Source organism: Peromyscus leucopus, chromosome 6 (assembly GCF_004664715.2).
Source record: "Peromyscus leucopus breed LL Stock chromosome 6, UCI_PerLeu_2.1, whole genome shotgun sequence".
In the NCBI taxonomy this organism is placed as follows: Eukaryota; Metazoa; Chordata; class Mammalia; order Rodentia; family Cricetidae; genus Peromyscus; species Peromyscus leucopus.
This window is the reverse complement of record NC_051068.1, coordinates 80,314,176-80,331,158: the sequence shown is the minus strand read 5'-3', so window position 1 is coordinate 80,331,158 and position 16,983 is coordinate 80,314,176. Positions and strand designations below refer to the sequence as shown.

The 16,983-nt window shown below is 41.2% G+C and overlaps 1 protein-coding gene across 2 annotated transcripts in view; it reads left to right on the top strand.

Moving 5' to 3' along the window:
* Positions 1-16,983, top strand: part of LOC114707259 (chitinase-like protein 3) — a 35,132-nt gene that overhangs the window by 16,008 nt on the left and 2,141 nt on the right. The window contains exons 2-10 of one of the 2 annotated variants that reach the window (XM_037206975.1): positions 2,683-2,712; positions 3,236-3,437; positions 9,567-9,623; positions 10,327-10,492; positions 14,436-14,560; positions 14,714-14,837; positions 15,467-15,652; positions 16,499-16,618; positions 16,706-16,847. In XM_037206975.1, the coding sequence (XP_037062870.1) occupies positions 3,253-3,437; positions 9,567-9,623; positions 10,327-10,492; positions 14,436-14,560; positions 14,714-14,837; positions 15,467-15,652; positions 16,499-16,618; positions 16,706-16,847 (1,105 nt within the window). In that variant the 5' untranslated portion in view covers positions 2,683-2,712; positions 3,236-3,252. Of the gene's footprint in view, positions 1-2,391; positions 2,713-3,235; positions 3,438-9,566; positions 9,624-10,326; positions 10,493-14,435; positions 14,561-14,713; positions 14,838-15,466; positions 15,653-16,498; positions 16,619-16,705; positions 16,848-16,983 lie in introns of those variants that run through there. The other variant, XM_028889942.2, reaches the window with a different exon arrangement.

The window sequence follows — 16,983 nt, the reverse complement described above, 5'->3', positions numbered from 1 at the left end:
GAGTAAAGGTCCATTAGCACTGACCACAAGAGTTACATGCATATGATTCCAGAAAGAAAAGGAGTTTAAAAACAGAAAAAAAATGGAAGTGGTTTTATTATTTGTTTTCCTGCAAGAAAAATATTTTATGTCAGGAATGAAATAAGTACAATAAAACTTAACTCAAAAAAAAAAAAAACAAGGATGACTGGACTGCTACTTACATCATCAGGGAGGCTACCTGGAAAACAGGACCCCAAGAAAGACACGGGGATCGCCCAATGACGGAGAGATGGATGAGATCTACATGAACAGCCTGGACATGAGTGGGAGCAATGAATGGCGAGGGTCGAGAGAATAAGAGCTTGGGGGAGCAGGAGATCTCAGCTGGATCAAGAACAGAGAGAGAGAACAAGGAATAGGAGACCATGGTAAATGAAGACCACATGAGAACAGGAAAAAGCAAAGTGCTAAAGAGGCCCACAGAAATCCACAAAGATACCCCCACAATAGACTGCTGACAATGGTCGAGAGACAGCCTCAACTGACCTACTCTGGTGATGGGAGGGCCAAACACCCTAATAGTCGTGCTAGAAACCCCATCAGTGACTGAGGGAACTGGATGCAGAGATCCACAGCTAGGCCCCGGGTGGAGCTCCGAGAGTCTAATTAGCGAGAAAGAGGAGGGTTTATATGAGCGAGAATTGTTGAAACCAAGGTTGGATAAAGCACAGGGACAAATAGCCAAACGAATGGAAACACATAAACTATGAACCAATGGCTGAGGGGCCCCAAACTGGATCAGGCCCTCTGAATGGGTGAGACGGTTGATTGGCTTGATCTGTTTGGGAGGCATCCAGGCAGTGGGACCGGGTCCTGTCCTCAGTGCATGAGTTGGCTGTTTGAAACCTGGGGCTTATGCAGGGTTGCTAGGCTCAGCCTGGGAGGAGGGGACTAGACCTGCCTGGACTGAGTCTACCAGGTTGATCTCAGTCCTCTGGGGAGGCTTTGCCCTGGAGGAGCTGGGAATGGGGGGTGGGCTGGGGAAAAGGGGAGGGAACAGGAGGGGGGAGAACAAGGGAATCTGTGGCTGATATGTAGAACTGAATTGTATTGTAAAATAAAAAAAAAAAAAGATTTAAAAAAACTTAACTGCAATACCTGAGCAGCTGCTGTGTGCTTGGGAACTGCCAAAAAATGAAATTAAGGGAATGAGTACTCCCTGTGCTGGTTGTCTCCACCTGACAGCTAAGGCACGTCATTGTTTTACCACACAAAACAAGAAAGGTGGTAGCAGTGAGATTCTAAAGGAACTGAGTCAGTAGGGGAGGAAAGCTGGTGGTTTACTGTTTAGTCACGTAGACATCCTGGTAAACACTTTCCCTGACAAACCTTGGGATTACCTCGGTCTTAAATGGTTTAAAAAGCCAACGGAGGCTCTGCTGAAGCAGTACTGAAGACATCATGAGCAAGCTCATTCTTGTCACAGGTGAGTTGGTAATCAGACTAGAGACTCAGTGGTGCCTGGCTTCTTTTGTTCTCAGGATCTGGCACCCAGGAGGCATTGTCACACTACAGCTCCATGCATTACTGTTCTTCTTTCATCGTTTCAAATTTTCTTCCATCATTCAGGAAGTCTGGTTTTCTTAACCTCACAGGCTGTGATAACTCTTCTGCTTTCATTGATGACACAGGCATGGCCTTAAAAGAGGCTCATTTTTAACAATACTTTTCTGCTGGTTCCTGTTTTGTCCAGACATTTGTATTCCTATACCATCTGTCTTAAGTTGGCATTGTATTTATTTACTTATTTACTAGAACTAGCTTTTGCAGAGAAGAAAATCAGTAGAAACTTAAGATGCAGCTATCCTAGTTGTCTTTATTCTACTGTTTTCAGATTTATTACTCATTTATTTTCCATAGGTCTGCTGCACTGATGGAGTAAAAGTGTTACTCATAGACAACCATTCAAAAAGATTTATTTGGTAGTGGTTTTGAGCCAAGTCATTGAAATCTTCCTAGTTGCTCTAAATTTGTGCTTTGTAAACTTCGTTAAGCTTCAGAAACTTTTTCAGATGAACACTGAAGCTCAACATATAAAAGATTCAGAAGTGGTCTAGTTACATGATGATGGTTCAGGCCTATCATTCCAGCTATCAAGAGACACAGGAGAAGGTTCTCTAGTTCAAGGCCAGTCTGGGCTAATAAGTAAGACATGCTCTCTCAAAACCTGCTCTGTTGAAGCCAATGAGAGGTTCCTGGAACTTCACATCTTTGTTCCTCTAGCAAGGTCTCTCTAAAGATGTTTCAAGCAACTCAGACTGTGGGAATACCGTTCTCTGCTTTGGTGGATGGCTTGACTGTCAGAAGGCTGGGCTCAAACTCTGGGAGGTGACACACAGTCTAAAGGGGTGATTACTAAGTAAAGGAAACAAGTAATTTCAGGCAGTATTAGTTCTGTGGACTTTACATTCAGTAACAATTAATTAGGACACAGAAAGTGGACAAGGATGGCCATTGCCATTTTCCACTAAGTCATATGAGTAGATTGAAATGTTTATTCACTGAAAATGCCACCCCTTGAAATGGCTATTAAGTTTCACTTGGGCTGTTCCAATCTATGACCCTACTGTGTTGGAGTTTGATACTCCAGGATTCAGGCAAATGTTTCACAGTAAATGTTTGTTCTCTCTATCTCTCTAGGTTTGGCACTTCTCCTGAATTCCCAGCTGGGTATGTCATGACTTCACATTTTATTGTTTACAAAATCTATTTCCACCATAAGCCTCAAATCTCTAAGAGTTACTTAATGTACTTTCTTCTTATTTGGGATTTTTAAATTAAACTCTCATATGACTTTATTTGAAAAAGTTGTCAAGAGATAAACCAGTGAGGGAAAGAGATAGAATTTCACTGTTGGGAGTCGACTATTTCAGCTCAGCTCTCAGCGCCATCCTCTGTGGTGTGCCCACCTTAGCATTAACAAGCCAGCTCGTGCAGAGCATCACAGAAACAGTGGCATGTTGTCTAACTAGTCTTCTAACTTATCCAAGATTCAAAAATGAATGTCGCAGTTACAGTAGTCAACTTCAAGTCAGTGCCTGGTGTCTAAAATGCAATGTCTGGACTCAGGTTAAATTATCGCTTCCCAAGTAACAGGTGCCTGAGGCCCAGCAAGGGAAAGAGGAAGGGCCAAACCGTCAACGGAGTTCACTGCCCTCTACATCAGGCCACTGTTCTTGCTCGCCTTCCACAGGTTCTTCCTACCAGCTGATGTGCTACTATAATAATGTGGCCCGGAACAGGCCGAGACTGGGAAGTTTCAGTCCTGCTGATATTGACCCCTGCCTGTGTTCTCACCTCATCTATGCCTTTGCTAGTATGCGGAACAACAAGATCACCATGAAAAGCATGAATGACTTCACTGACTACCAAGCTTTAAATGCCCTAAAAAGCAGGTCAGAGAATGGCAGCAGAGCTGTCTTATTTTGTATCTCCTGGGTCGATAGTTGCCACATATAAATGCTTCTTTCAATGTAACTCAGAATCCATGGTTTTGGGATGAGGACCCAGCCAATGTCATCAGTTTTCATTGAAATCAATTACATATAATTATTACACACATGAGTTTTGAATGCTGCCTACATTTTAGAATGGTTCATGACCTCACTAGCATATCTTTACTTCACACACTTACCTTTTTTGTGGTGATCATTTTGTTTGTCTTTTTTGTGGTGAACATTTTGTTTGTTTGTTTGGTTGGTTGGTTTTGGTTTTTTTGAGACAGGGTTTCTCAGTAGCTTTGGAGCCTGTCCTGGACTAGCTTTGTAGACCAGGCTGGCCTCAAACTCACAGAGATCCACCTGCCTCTGCCTCCCAAGTGCTGGGATTAAAGGTGTGCGCCACCACCGCCCGGCTGGTGAATGTTTTTTGCATAACGGTCTCTTGAACTTTTTCTCCCTGTCTCACTGAATTTTTTATTAAAATATTCTTGAATTTTTTTCAATTTTTTAGTGAAAATAAATTCTTCTCTCATACAGTACATCCTGACCAGTTTCACCTCCTTCCACTCCTTCCAGCTCTCCTACATCTCCCCTTTCCCTCAGATCCTTTCCTCCTCTGTTTCCTCTTCAGGAAAGAACAGGCCTCCAAGAGACAACAGTCAAGTGGGACAAAGCAGGATACAATAAGACAAGACAAAAGTCCTCATATCGAGGCTGGACAGGGCAGCCCAATAGGAGGAAAAGAGTCCCAAGAGCTGGCAAAAGAATCAGAAGTATACATGCTTCCACTGTTAGGAGTCCCATAAAAGACATCAAACTAACAGCCATAACATAGCACATGGTGAAGACCCAAGCAGGCCCTGTGCTTGCTGCTTCAGTCTCTGTGAGCCCATGTGAGCCCATGTGAGCACATGTGAGCCCATGTGAGCCCATGTGAGCACATGTGAACCCTGCTTAGTTGATTCGGTGGGCCATGTTCTTTCTCCTGGTGTCCTTCATAACCTCTGACTCCTACAATCTTTCCTCTCCCTCTTCCTGGGGATTCCCTGATCTCCTAGGGGAGGGATTCAAAGGAGACTTCCAGCTTAGACTCTCTCTGCATAATATCTGGTGGTGGGTCTCTTCACCTGCCCCCACCTGCTGCCAGAGGAAGCTTCTATGATAACAACTGGATAAGGCACCAACATAGGATCTTGTCCATTGGTGAACACTTGATGGGATTCCACATCTTGGATCTTATTATTCAATGTTATGAATACTATCTGAGTGCTGTATCTTCAAGACACTGATTTCATTTTCTTTGAATAGTGATGTTGATGAATCATGTGCAATCTGTATTTTGTGAGGAATCTACACAGTGCTCTCTCTAGGACTTTTGTTATTTGTGTTTAAGTCAATAGTATTTTGGTAATTCTTTATACATCCTTGAGGTATTAGTTACCTTTCATCTTTTGATGTTAGCTATTCTAACAGGTGTTAGGTGATAAGTCAATGTAGTTATAACCTGAATAGCTCTGATTAGCAATGGTATTTAGGGTTTCTGTGTTTGTTCATTTGTTTGTTTTCATACACATACTCTTAGGCTTTTGCCTTCTTTGAGAAATGTCTAATCAGATTTTTTCTCATTTTTCAATGATGATTTCTCTTCCAATTCCTGATTTTTTTTGATTGCTAACTCTTTCTCAGATGTATGGATTACAAATATTTTCTCCCATTCTAAAGTTCATGGGTGTTTTTATTCATTTTCATTTCTTTTGAAGTAATCATAGAGAGTAAATGGTTTCATTATGGCAACTCACACATTTACACCATAATATTTTGTGTATATTTATTCATGCCCTTCCTCCTTCTCTCTCCCATTCTCTCCTCTCTCTCTCTCTCTCTCTCTCTCTCTCTCTCTCTCTCTCTCTCTCTCACTGATCTTTGTCCCCCCACTAAGTAGTCCACCTTCTACTTTCATATTTCTTGTATTCTATTATTTCCATTTTTCTCTGTCCCTTAAATTCCTTTCCTACATTCATAGTCACATTTCTATTTTTTTCTTTTTCCATTTCTGTGTGTGTGGTGTGTGAGTGTAAGTGGGTTTTTATATGCATGACTTTATGTGTATTACCACATGTGTGTGAGTGTACATGTGAATGTCCATGCATGTGGAGACCCAAGGCTGAAGTGGGTCTCTCAGTTAAACCCAGAGCTCACCCATATGCCTTTTCTCCCGAGTCAGCTTGCTCCAGGGATCCCTTTATGCCTTCTGAGGCTGGAATTACAAGCTAGCCACTAAACCTGCCTGGAATTCATTGGATCTAGAGATCCAAACTTTCTCTGCAATTTCTTTAAAAACTTATTTAAATATCTCGTCAACCTCATTTCTGTTTTTAACACACACACATACACACACACACACACACACACACACCTAGAGTCCACATATGAGAGAAAAATGTGAGGCAAAAAAATCTAATTGATTATATATTCAAACTTTGATTTCTTGAATTTTGAGCAGTTATGGTAAAAGTAGACAGTGCCATAAATATCTACTCTGGAACACATAAAACAGGATATGTTCAAACAAGTATATGGATGTTTCCAATTTCAGTCATAGAAACCTCTGTTATAAAAAATTATTGCAAAAAAATTATTGCTAAAATTTTCATAGATCAGTTATACGGCTTTTCATATAAGGGCTCATATCCTTTTTTATTATGTTTTCATTATTAAAAAAATTAAATTTATTTTGATCATATTCTTCCCTTCCCCCAAATCCTTCCAGATCCTCTCCCCTCTCCCTGCCTACCCAATTTTTTCTTTTTCAAAAATAAAAATACAACAACCCCCCCCAAAAAAAGCAAGAAAACAAAATAAAACACCCAATAAAATCAAACTGTAACCAAATAAAAAACTGTGGATTCCATTACATGTTGGCCAACTACTCATGAACATGAAGCCTGTACTAGAGTGGTGGATGTACTCAGATATTTCTGTGTAAGAGAAAACTGATGTTCCCTCTCCCAGCAGATATAATGACAGCTCGGTTGTTAACCTTCACCCTAGCGGCTAAGTTTGCATTCATTTGTTCATTTTTAATATAACGATATAAAACAAAAGCTATATAAAAGTTGGACAGGACAGAGCAAAAGAAGTAAAAGAGCACAAGAGAAGGCACAAGAACCAGAGACTCACTGGTTTGCACACTCGGGAATCCCATAAGAACACTAAACACAGAGGACCTGGTGCAGACCCATGTAGGCCCTGTGCATGTTTCTTCAGCCTCATTGAGTTCCTATGAGCTTTGCTCATATTGATTTAGAGGGTCTTATTTTCTTGGTGTCCTCCATCCCCCCTGGCTCTTACATACTTCCACACCCTCTTCCATAGGGTTCCCTGATCTCTGAAGAGAAGGATTTGGTGGAGACATCCCATTTAGGGCTGAGTGTTCCAAGGTCTCTCACTCTCTGCATAATGTCTAACTGTGGGTTTCTGCATTTGTTCCCATCTGCTTTGGGAGTAAGCGTCTCTGATGATGGCTGAACATGGTGTTCGTCTATGAGTATAGCAGAATATCATTAAGAGTCATTTTATCACTATTTTTTTCTTCTTTTATATCAGTATTATTTGGTTTTACCCTAGATCCCTGAGCTATCTACTCTCAGGTTCTTGGTTACCTTTCAGTGTTGGTAAGAGTTCCATCTCATAGAGGGGGCGTTAAGTCACATCCATTATTAGTTCGTTACTCCCACAAGCTTTGGGCCATCATTGCTCTAGCTTATCTTGCAGGCAGTACACCATTATAGACAAAGTGTGTGTGGCTGGATTGACGTTTATATTTCTCTCTTGAGAGCATGCAGAGTACATTCCTGTACCAAAGATGCTGCAATATAGGGGTGAAGGTTCTATGTAGGCACCAGTTATACATCTCCACGTTCAATAAGTTGTGTAGCTTTGTCTTCAGCAATGAGATCTTGCTGTCAGTTTGTGGAGAGCAACCGATATAGTCTTCACATAGCCTGAGTTGTTTAGGGATTTTTGTAGGGCTCCTTTGGCCAACAACTCAATAGATGTAACCCAATCCTGGTACTGGGAGCTTTGTTTAGTGACAAGAGATGGTCAGTTGGGACTCCCCCATTATTCAGTAATTTCATTTAAATTGCCTTCACATATGTATATATTTTAGGAAATTTCTACTGTATTAGGTTTCCATACTACCACTCAAAATGCCCCTTAATTTTAGCTATCTTTCCCTTTATTCCTTTCTACAACCCCCTCTTCTGTTCCCCTCCTGATGTGATCCTCTCATTCCAGTCTCCCATCCATAACTCTCTATGCTATTTCCCTTTCCTAATGAGATATATTCTCTCTAGTCCTTTGTTCTATCCCTACCATCTGTGTGTCTACAGATTAAGAATTTAGTTTGATTCTGTCATAGCTTGGCTAGGATTAACTTCACATATAATATCCACATATAAGCAAATACATACTATATTCATTTTTCTGAGTCTGAGATACCTCTCTCAGTGATTTTTTTTTGGGTTCCATCCATTTGCCTGAAAATTTCATTATGTCTTTTTTTTTAACTCCTGAGTTTATAATTTCATTCTATCTCTATCTCTATCTCCAGAATTATTTCAGTTTATTCTTGAATTTGTTGTCTGTGCTTTGGGGACCATATCTTAAAAGTTACTGCCCAGGCCACTCTCCAAGAGCTCTCCTCATATTTTCTTCTAGTACTTTGATAGTTTCAAATCTTGTGTTTAGCTCTTTTTTTTTTTTTTTTTTTTTTTTTTTTTTTTTTTTTTTTTTTTTTTTTTTTTTTTTTTTTTTTTTTGGTTTTTCGAGACAGGGTTTCTCTGTGTAGCTTTGCGCCTTTCCTGGAACTCACTTGGTAGACCAGGCTGGCCTCGAACTCACAGAGATCCGCCTGCCTCTGCCTCCCGAGTGCTGGGATTAAAGGCGTGCGCCACCACCGCCCGACTGTGTTTAGCTCTTTAATCCACTCTGAGTTGATTTTTGGATATTGTATGAGACATCTTTCTAACCCCTTTGTTCTTCTGCATGTGGACAAGATGGTACATTTCTAGTAAACCTTTGATACATGATGCTCACCAGTCTAGGAGCTATGTGTTAAGTAGCAAGGATGTAGACAATCTGTCACATCACTACTATGATTAGCATGTGAAAAATAGGGGCTATGTTTCTTCCTTTCATTGTCTTCTTTGGAGAGTTTGTGGGGAAAGGGAACTCCAAACAACCTCTGCTACTTTTATCAGGAAACAAGAAGTGGATGATATTAGAATTTAGACATCACTGAGCCCACAAATTGAACAATTTGATGTATTCTAATAGAGTTCTTCTTTGTGTAAAAACCAAATAAGGCCTCCTATCTAGTAATTAGCAGATTCGTTCAGTTCAACCACATCAGCAAGAAGGAAGAGTCAGGTGACTTCTCCCAATGTAATGGCACTATCACAAGTGCAGTGGGATAACAGATGCTATATCTCAAACTAGAAATAAACTCCTTTACCAGGCTTTGTACCAAGTGCGGCCCACACAGTTCTTGCAACAAAGCTACATGGACCACTTTTAAAAAACAAACATGCAGACCTACCCTAGCACACAAAATCAGAATCTCTAAGAAAGGTGCAATAAACCTAGAATTTTCTTATAAGAGTTGATGTTCATAGTCAGTGTTCTCCAGAATGTATGTAATTCTAGCCTGACAAATTTATGCTGTTGTGAAGGAGGCTGGGAAAATAATAATGTTCAAATAATATTTATTATTTTATCCAAAGGAAGAGAATATGGGCTGATTATACTTTAAGTTATAGACATCACAATTATTGTCAGTCACTACCCTAAAATAAAAAACAAACACAATTCTACAATTCAGATTTTCCTCAGGGACTTGAACTACAATTATGATAAATTTTTAAAAAAGAGAAAGTTTATGGTAATGGAAGAAAATTGTGCTAATGTGTGTCATATCATGTGAGGACAATACTGAATAATACCAGCTGAATTAACTAACAAAGCTCTTTTAAATAGGGGGCCATGGATTTTTAAAATCATTTTTTATCTTTTGCTTTTAAGGAATACTCAGCTGAAAACCCTCCTGGCTGTTGGAGGCTGGGACTTTGGACCTGCCCCGTAAGTCCTCTCTAGAAAGCCACTTTTTCATTGACTGAACTGAAAGCAAGCAAGCCCAGCATAGCCTCCATTGCGGTACTTCACAACATCAGAGAAGCTGTTGAAGGGATCCAATAAGTGAATGTGTTAACTCTGTCCATTGACTGGAACCTTACTTCTAAGCAGAATATAGTGAAAAGATTACTATGACATCAAATGGTCAAATTCAAGTGGGTATTCAAATACAACACCCTTTGAGCATTAGTTACCTGCTTCCAGAGTGCCTCTACCTAAGGTATTTCAGGGTCACAATGGCTCAGGAAGGTCTTGAACAACTTCTTTGTCTGTTGGAGAAGGAAAATCAAAAGTCTACTCATAAATAAGACTCTTAGAGAGCACATGACCTTGGAGGGTATTTAAAGACAACACGGTAAGTTATCATGGCTGGCTATCCAAAGAAACAAAGATAATTTGGGGAACTCTCCAGAGGCTGTCCGACAATATGGAAATAAAAGGGATAGCAACACAGAGGGGATACTGAGTCCTGAGGCTGACAAAAGCAGTGATTGCAAAGGGATGCTGGGACAAAAAGGGGAGCAAGCGTTCATCAGATTGAGGCATCCTAGTGAAGGGCTCAGAGGTAGACTTTGGGCTGTAAAGTGTTTTTATTCTAATGTGTTAATGTCGGAGAGGCCTTACCCCGCCTTCTTTTGGACTCTCTCAGGTTCAGTGCCATGGTCTCCACTCCTCACAACCGCCAGACTTTCATTAACTCAGCCATCAAATTCCTGCGCCAGTATGGGTTTGACGGGCTGAACCTGGACTGGCAGTTCCCTGGGTCTCATGGGAGCCCTACTAAGGACAAGCATCTCTTCACTGTCCTTGTGCAGGTAGGGAAGCAGGAAAAGCATGAGTGTCTTCAGCTCCAAAAAATTCAAAGTTCTTTCCAAGGAGAACTGGGCGGTTACAGAGTAAAATCAAACTCAAATGAATTTAGAAGTACAGAATCTTAGCATTATGAAGACCGGGCTGTATTACATACCCCTTCCACAATTACATTCCAGATATTTCATACTGTTTTAGGAATGATGGTTCAGATTCACATTTAATGCGTGTTTTAATTCTTTGAGGATACCATACATTGATTTTGACCGTATCTTCCTCTCCCTCATCTTCTCCCAAATCCACCTCTGCTTTCATACAGACACACACACACACACACACACACACACACACACACACACAATTCCAATTAGAGTTGTCTATGCACCCTTGTTTGTACAGCCATTGACTGGAGCATGCCCCACCTATCAGGGGCCACACCCTTAAAGAAAGTTAACTTTTCCTGGAAATTATCAATTCCATCACTAGGAATGAAATTTCTTGATAACCTCTCCACTCTATGCTGGTGTTTTGTCTGGTTGAACTTGCACAGACCTTTGTGTATTAAGTGCTCTATGATAAAAGTACCATGAGTATTATGATCTTTGTTCTACAGATAAGTAACTAAGTATATATCATAACTGCCTGTGTTATCTGACAACAGAATTCAATGCCAGGAATAATTACATGACACAATCTGTTGTTATTAGAGTAACACATGCTCTGTAGCACATATTGGGTTTAGGCTTCAAATAAAAATAAGGCAAAATCTTTGGCTTCAAAGAACTATGAGGCAGAAGACTGAAACATAACCAGCAATTGCAGACACATGATTATGATAAATGCCATGATAAAGGTCCAGAATACAAAAGAAATCCAGAGAAGTTTGTGTGAAGCAGAATCAGAAAGAGCTTACCCCAGTAAGAAATGCTCAGTCTTAGTCTTGGAAAAACAATGGTGTTCCTTAATTAGGTCAGAATGGGAGGCCCCAAATGAAGACACAGAGATCAATGATCAAGTGATTGGGAAAAAGAGTATGGGTTTGCACAGGTAACAAGCATCTGATCATGTGGGTCCTTAGCTGAAGGATCGGGAATTCTCCCTCAAGATAATTGAGAATGCTAAGAAGGCCTGTACACAGTAGAGAAATATGACCAAACGTTTGGGTCTGACTTACTGTTCGGACATTAACCACAAACAAGTAGAGTTGTCAGGTCAAGCAAGTTCCAGTGGAAGGAAGGTACCGGCGTCAGAGGAAAGCAGCGCTTCTACACTGGGGAAGGAGGGCTTTACAAAGAGACGTTTGAAGACAGACGTCAGTAGGACCTGGGGATAATTTCTAGTAGAAAATATAGAAGATCCCCAGTTTTCTGCCTTAAAGGACTGTATGGCCATAAATGGGTTAGTTAAGATGATAAATGCAGCAAAAGAGTAGGTTTAGAGCAGAATTGATTCCTCTACACCCGAACACAAGGACTGTGACATATCTGAATGGCCAGGATGCATCGGATGAATGCAAATCCAGAGCTCGTGGGGAAGAACTTGACTTGATGAACTTGTGTTGTCAGCAAGAGGGATGATCACCAAGCAAAAATGAATAGATTATTAAATCAAAGACGACAGATGGCTTTTAATTTATTCCATTCTTTACTTCTATTTTCTACTCCTTTGGGGCCTAATCTCTACCACTGTCCTATACCCACAGCGACAGATTATTTCCATATTGTCGGGCCGCCTCTGGAGAGTTTCAACACTAAATAACTCACTGACTCAGTTTACTTTTGTCTGATACAGTAACTCCATTCATTTTTGTTTGTATTTAATTCTTTGGTAATTTCATACATAAATCAATGTACTTAGATCATATCCATCACCTCCCCCACCGCTACCCCCTTTCAATTCTTCCGGGACTTCCCTCATCCCACTCCCAACTTCAGGGTTTCTGTTTAAAAAGGCCAATGACCGCTGCTCAGATTTGCATGTGTGTATGGCGCTATCTACTGGAGAATAGGCAAACTACCACGGACCAGACAGGAAAATTGATTCTCTTTCCCACTGTAGCCATTAGCTCCTTACCTAAGGGTAAGACCCCTTGAGACCCTTCCCTCTCGATAATGAAATGTTGACTAGCTTGATCTTGTGCCATTCTTGTGGAGACAACCACAACCGTTGTGAATTTGTGGGTACAACAGCCCTATTGTAGCTAGAAGGCATTCTTTCTCAGCCATCTCCCCCAACCTCTGGCTCACCCCTTTGTCTCCAGTGTTCCCTGAGCCTTGGAGAAGCGGGGTGTGATCCAGACAGCCTATTTAGAGCAGGACACTCCACCAGTTGTGAGTCTGTATTAACTGTCGTTTGCTGCATAACAGGAGCTGCACTAGTCTGTGGGCACAAGTTATTTAGGAGGCAGTTCAATTCTAGAAACACAGTATTTGCAGGGCCTGTGACTCCCCAGCTCACAGGTTGTTGGCCAGACTTACAGTACCAGCCATGAATTCCCCTCCGCGGAGCGGGAATTAAGCTCATTAGAAAGGTGTCAATCACTCCCATAATATCCAGGCCTGTATTGCACTAGTTGGCGTATCTTTTCAGGCCAGTTGTTACTGTAGCTCACACTGTAGGTCACAGCTGGTACAATTTCTGGTGGCTTTTCTTCCCCACCAGCCTTCCAAGTACCTTCTGGCTCCATGAAAGCTAGCCGGCAGGGAGGGAGCTTCCAGGTCAGCACCAGACTGACTTTTCTATATCGTTTGCTCAAAGTGTATGATGTTCTTATCAATAGGATCTCACCATAAAGTTTTAGTGGGTAACCCACAGCAATGTTAATAGCCTGTGTTGTCCTGGGGGTCTGCAGGACCCCCCTGACCAACGACTTGAAGTCTAGTATACCACATATGGCCCTGGGCTTTTTTTGTTTGGTAACCTATGACTTCTGGAAGGAGCTTTATACCACCACCCATGTAGGTAACTCCAATTCAGGTTTTTCAATAAACGCGTTTTAGGAAGCTTATAAAATAGTAGGCTTCCCTATGGTTTTGTCAAACATTCTTAGTGTTAGTTATCCTTCCTCTTATCCCTACTGTATTCTACACTAACCTCCTACTCCCCATTACTCCCTTTTCCCACTCCAGACTATCTGTTGTCTACTATCCTACCCCGCCCCCTTTAAGCTCTTTCTTCATTCCCTGTCCCCCAATGGCCCCTTCCTAGTTTCCTGGCTTCTACAGCCTATCTCTATTTTTAATTGAAGCATGCCTCCAGCCCACTACAACAGCACAATATAAAAGCAGATGCCTGCAATACATGGGGTTAATATTTCAAGACAGCTCTAACGCCCTTCTTATAATGACTCATCGTCGAGTAAAATGTCCTAGTCACTCGACCACTTGCACACATGGCAACTTCTGTGAACATTCTGTTCAAAGATGACCTGGCACTCGGAAATAAGGCAATTGTAAGAGCTGACCCCAGTGCTTCATGTAAGATTAAAGTCACATAATGAAGAGGTAGATTACCATCTGGCACTGAATACCTGTCGCTCAGTCATTACCACCTTCTCCCTTGGGTAGCTTTGCATTTCATTCAACGAGATGTTGCTCCCTTGACATACTTCAGCTACTGAAAAAGGAGAAAACTTCCTCTACCACTGAAAGCTCCATTTAGGGAACCGCAGCAAGGGAGGCTTCGAAACGTGGTAATGGTGGCAAAGCTCTCAGTCACCTGGAATCTGGATTTTGGATGACTAACTTTAGGTGGGACATAGTGAAGTTTCTCAAACCCCATGAATATTAAATGACTGTTAATACCACCTGTTCTACTGACTGTTGAGATGGCGACAGAATAAGGTAAAACAAAATGTAAAAGGGATTTTTTTTAAATATATACTCATGTTATCAGGAGGGCTGAAATGAACTTGTGATATGCTTACTGTACTATTTTAATATTCTGTAGGAAATGCATGAAGCTTTTGAACGGGAAGCTTTTGAGAACAATCGCCCCAGGCTGGTGATCACTGCCACAGTAGCTGGTGTCATCACCACCATCCGCTCTGGCTACGAGATCCCCCAACTGTCACAGTAAGTGGTCTACCATATTCTGGAATCTTCATCCTTGGGATGCTTTGCTGCCCATGGACTTTGTTTATAGGCTTTGCAAGGGTGCATTTTCCTGGCATCAGTATGACAAATGACCGTCAGAAATTATTTTAAAACAACATCCTTCATCCACAGCTCCCTAGACTACATCCAGGTCATGACCTACAATCTCCATGGCTCCCAAGATGGCTACACTGGAGAAAACAGTCCCCTCTACAAGTCCCTAAATGACACTGGTACCAACACCTTCCTCAATGTGGTAAGACCCTACACAGTTGCAGCCATCAGTTTTCCTGTATCCTGCAGCAGCTTGGTCCCAAATAAATACACAGAGGCATATATTAATTATAAGACTGTTTGGCCTATGGCTCAGGCTTATCATTAACTAGCTCTTACAACTTCATTCAACCCATTTCTATTAATCTATGTTTTGCCACTTGGCTTCATGACATAACCTGTGTTCCATTATATCTTGCTCCCCCAGCAGTGCTCAGCATCTCCTCTGACTCTGCCTTTCTTCTCCTTATCTCTCTGATTGGGTTCCCTGCCGGCTCTATTCTGCCTTGCCATAGGCCATACCAGCTTCTTTATTAACCAATGGTAGCAACACATATTCACAGTGTACAGAAAGACCATTCCACAGCACACAGTTGCAAATGCAGACTAGAAATGGTCCAAATTGTGAAAGGTTCATCACAAAATTTAATGAATCAAATTTTGACTATGCAGTATTTTATACCTCATTAACTACAACTTCCCTGAAGTATTTTGGAAAGAAAACTAATAAATAATCAACATATAATTTGAGCAGTTAGAACAGGGAACTAACATACCCCAGCACAGGACACCAGCTACCGAAGGCCTATAGCTAATATGCTGCCACTACAGGATTACATCATGACCTACTGGACTGAAAATGGAGCCGCTCCTGAGAAGCTCATTGTGGGATTCCCAGCATATGGACAAACCTTCACTCTGAGTGACCCCTCCAACACTGGAATTGGCACCCCTACTGCTAGTGCAGGTGTGCTAGGGCCCTATACAGAGGAGTCTGGCATCTGGGCCTATTATGAGGTCAGTATATTGTCTGTTCAGTGCTCTGTGAATATCAGGCCCAAAGCTGTGCTGTTGCCCAGGAGTTGAGGGATAGAAATCTACTGAATTTGAATGTTCATTCTGTCCAGTGTCTGCTCTAAGCTCTAAGCAGAGTATCATTCTAAATGCTTGAAAGTTTTGTATTTATAGTCGATATTTAATAAAATGAGGAGTAGGTAACAATATATAATATCCCTTCATGCAACAGACAACATTCTAAAGTCTGTTTATATGGATAAAGGAGTAAATGAATATATGTCCCATATTACTACAGTTCTAAAAATCCAACCCTAAAATATGGAGAGTAACTGAGCATTTTAAAAATAGCATGAGTTGAGGGTGTTACTCAGTGGTCTAGCTCATACCTTAATTAGTATGGTCTTGGGTTCAATCTCTAGTACCATACACTTTTTTTAAAAATGTATCATAGTGTACAATGATACATCATGAATATTTCTGTCCAGTATGGTGATTTTATATATATATAAGCTTTCAGAATGCAGAGGTAAAGGAGTCAACAGTTTGAAGTCTGCTATAGACTGAGACTCTATACCAAAAACAGAAAAACAAATGAGTAATAAAACAACTGGGCTGTGGATGAGGCTCAGCTGCAGAGCACTTGTGTAGCATGAGCAATGCCATGACTTTCATCCCCAGAACCACAAAAAGAAAAATATCTCAAACTTCTTAACTCCAAATAAAATCCACTAGAAAACTAAGGAAAACCCCACTAGACACATATACTAAAGGAAGGAAAAATGAAGTCTACCTTTTTCTCTTGCATGACATAATATTTAAAAGATTTTTGTCTCTTGACTTTTAAAGATTTGCACCTTCCTTAATGATGGAGCCACTGAGGCCTGGGATGCTGCTCAGGAAGTACCCTATGCTTATCAGGGCAACAAATGGGTTGGCTATGATAATGTTAAAAGCTTTCATATCAAGGTAAAGTCAGTCCTATGGACGTTCTGAGTCCCCAACCCTGAACTTCAAGAAATCAAACAACTATTGTTATCCTCTGTCCTTCAACAGGCCAAATGGCTTACACAGAACAACCTGGGAGGTGCCATGCTATGGACCCTTGACATGGATGACTTCACTGGTGCTTTCTGCAATCAGGGACAGTTCCCTCTGACCTCTGCCCTGAAGAATGCTCTCAGAGTGTACAGTACAAGTATGTAATGCCAAGAGTATGCAAATATCCCTCCACCAGCTCGAGGAAAGCCTTGACATGCCTATATCCATTGCCCATGGAGACTCTTCCCACTTCATCCCACTGCTCTTGCCCAAGTAAGAGTCACTGAGCTTTT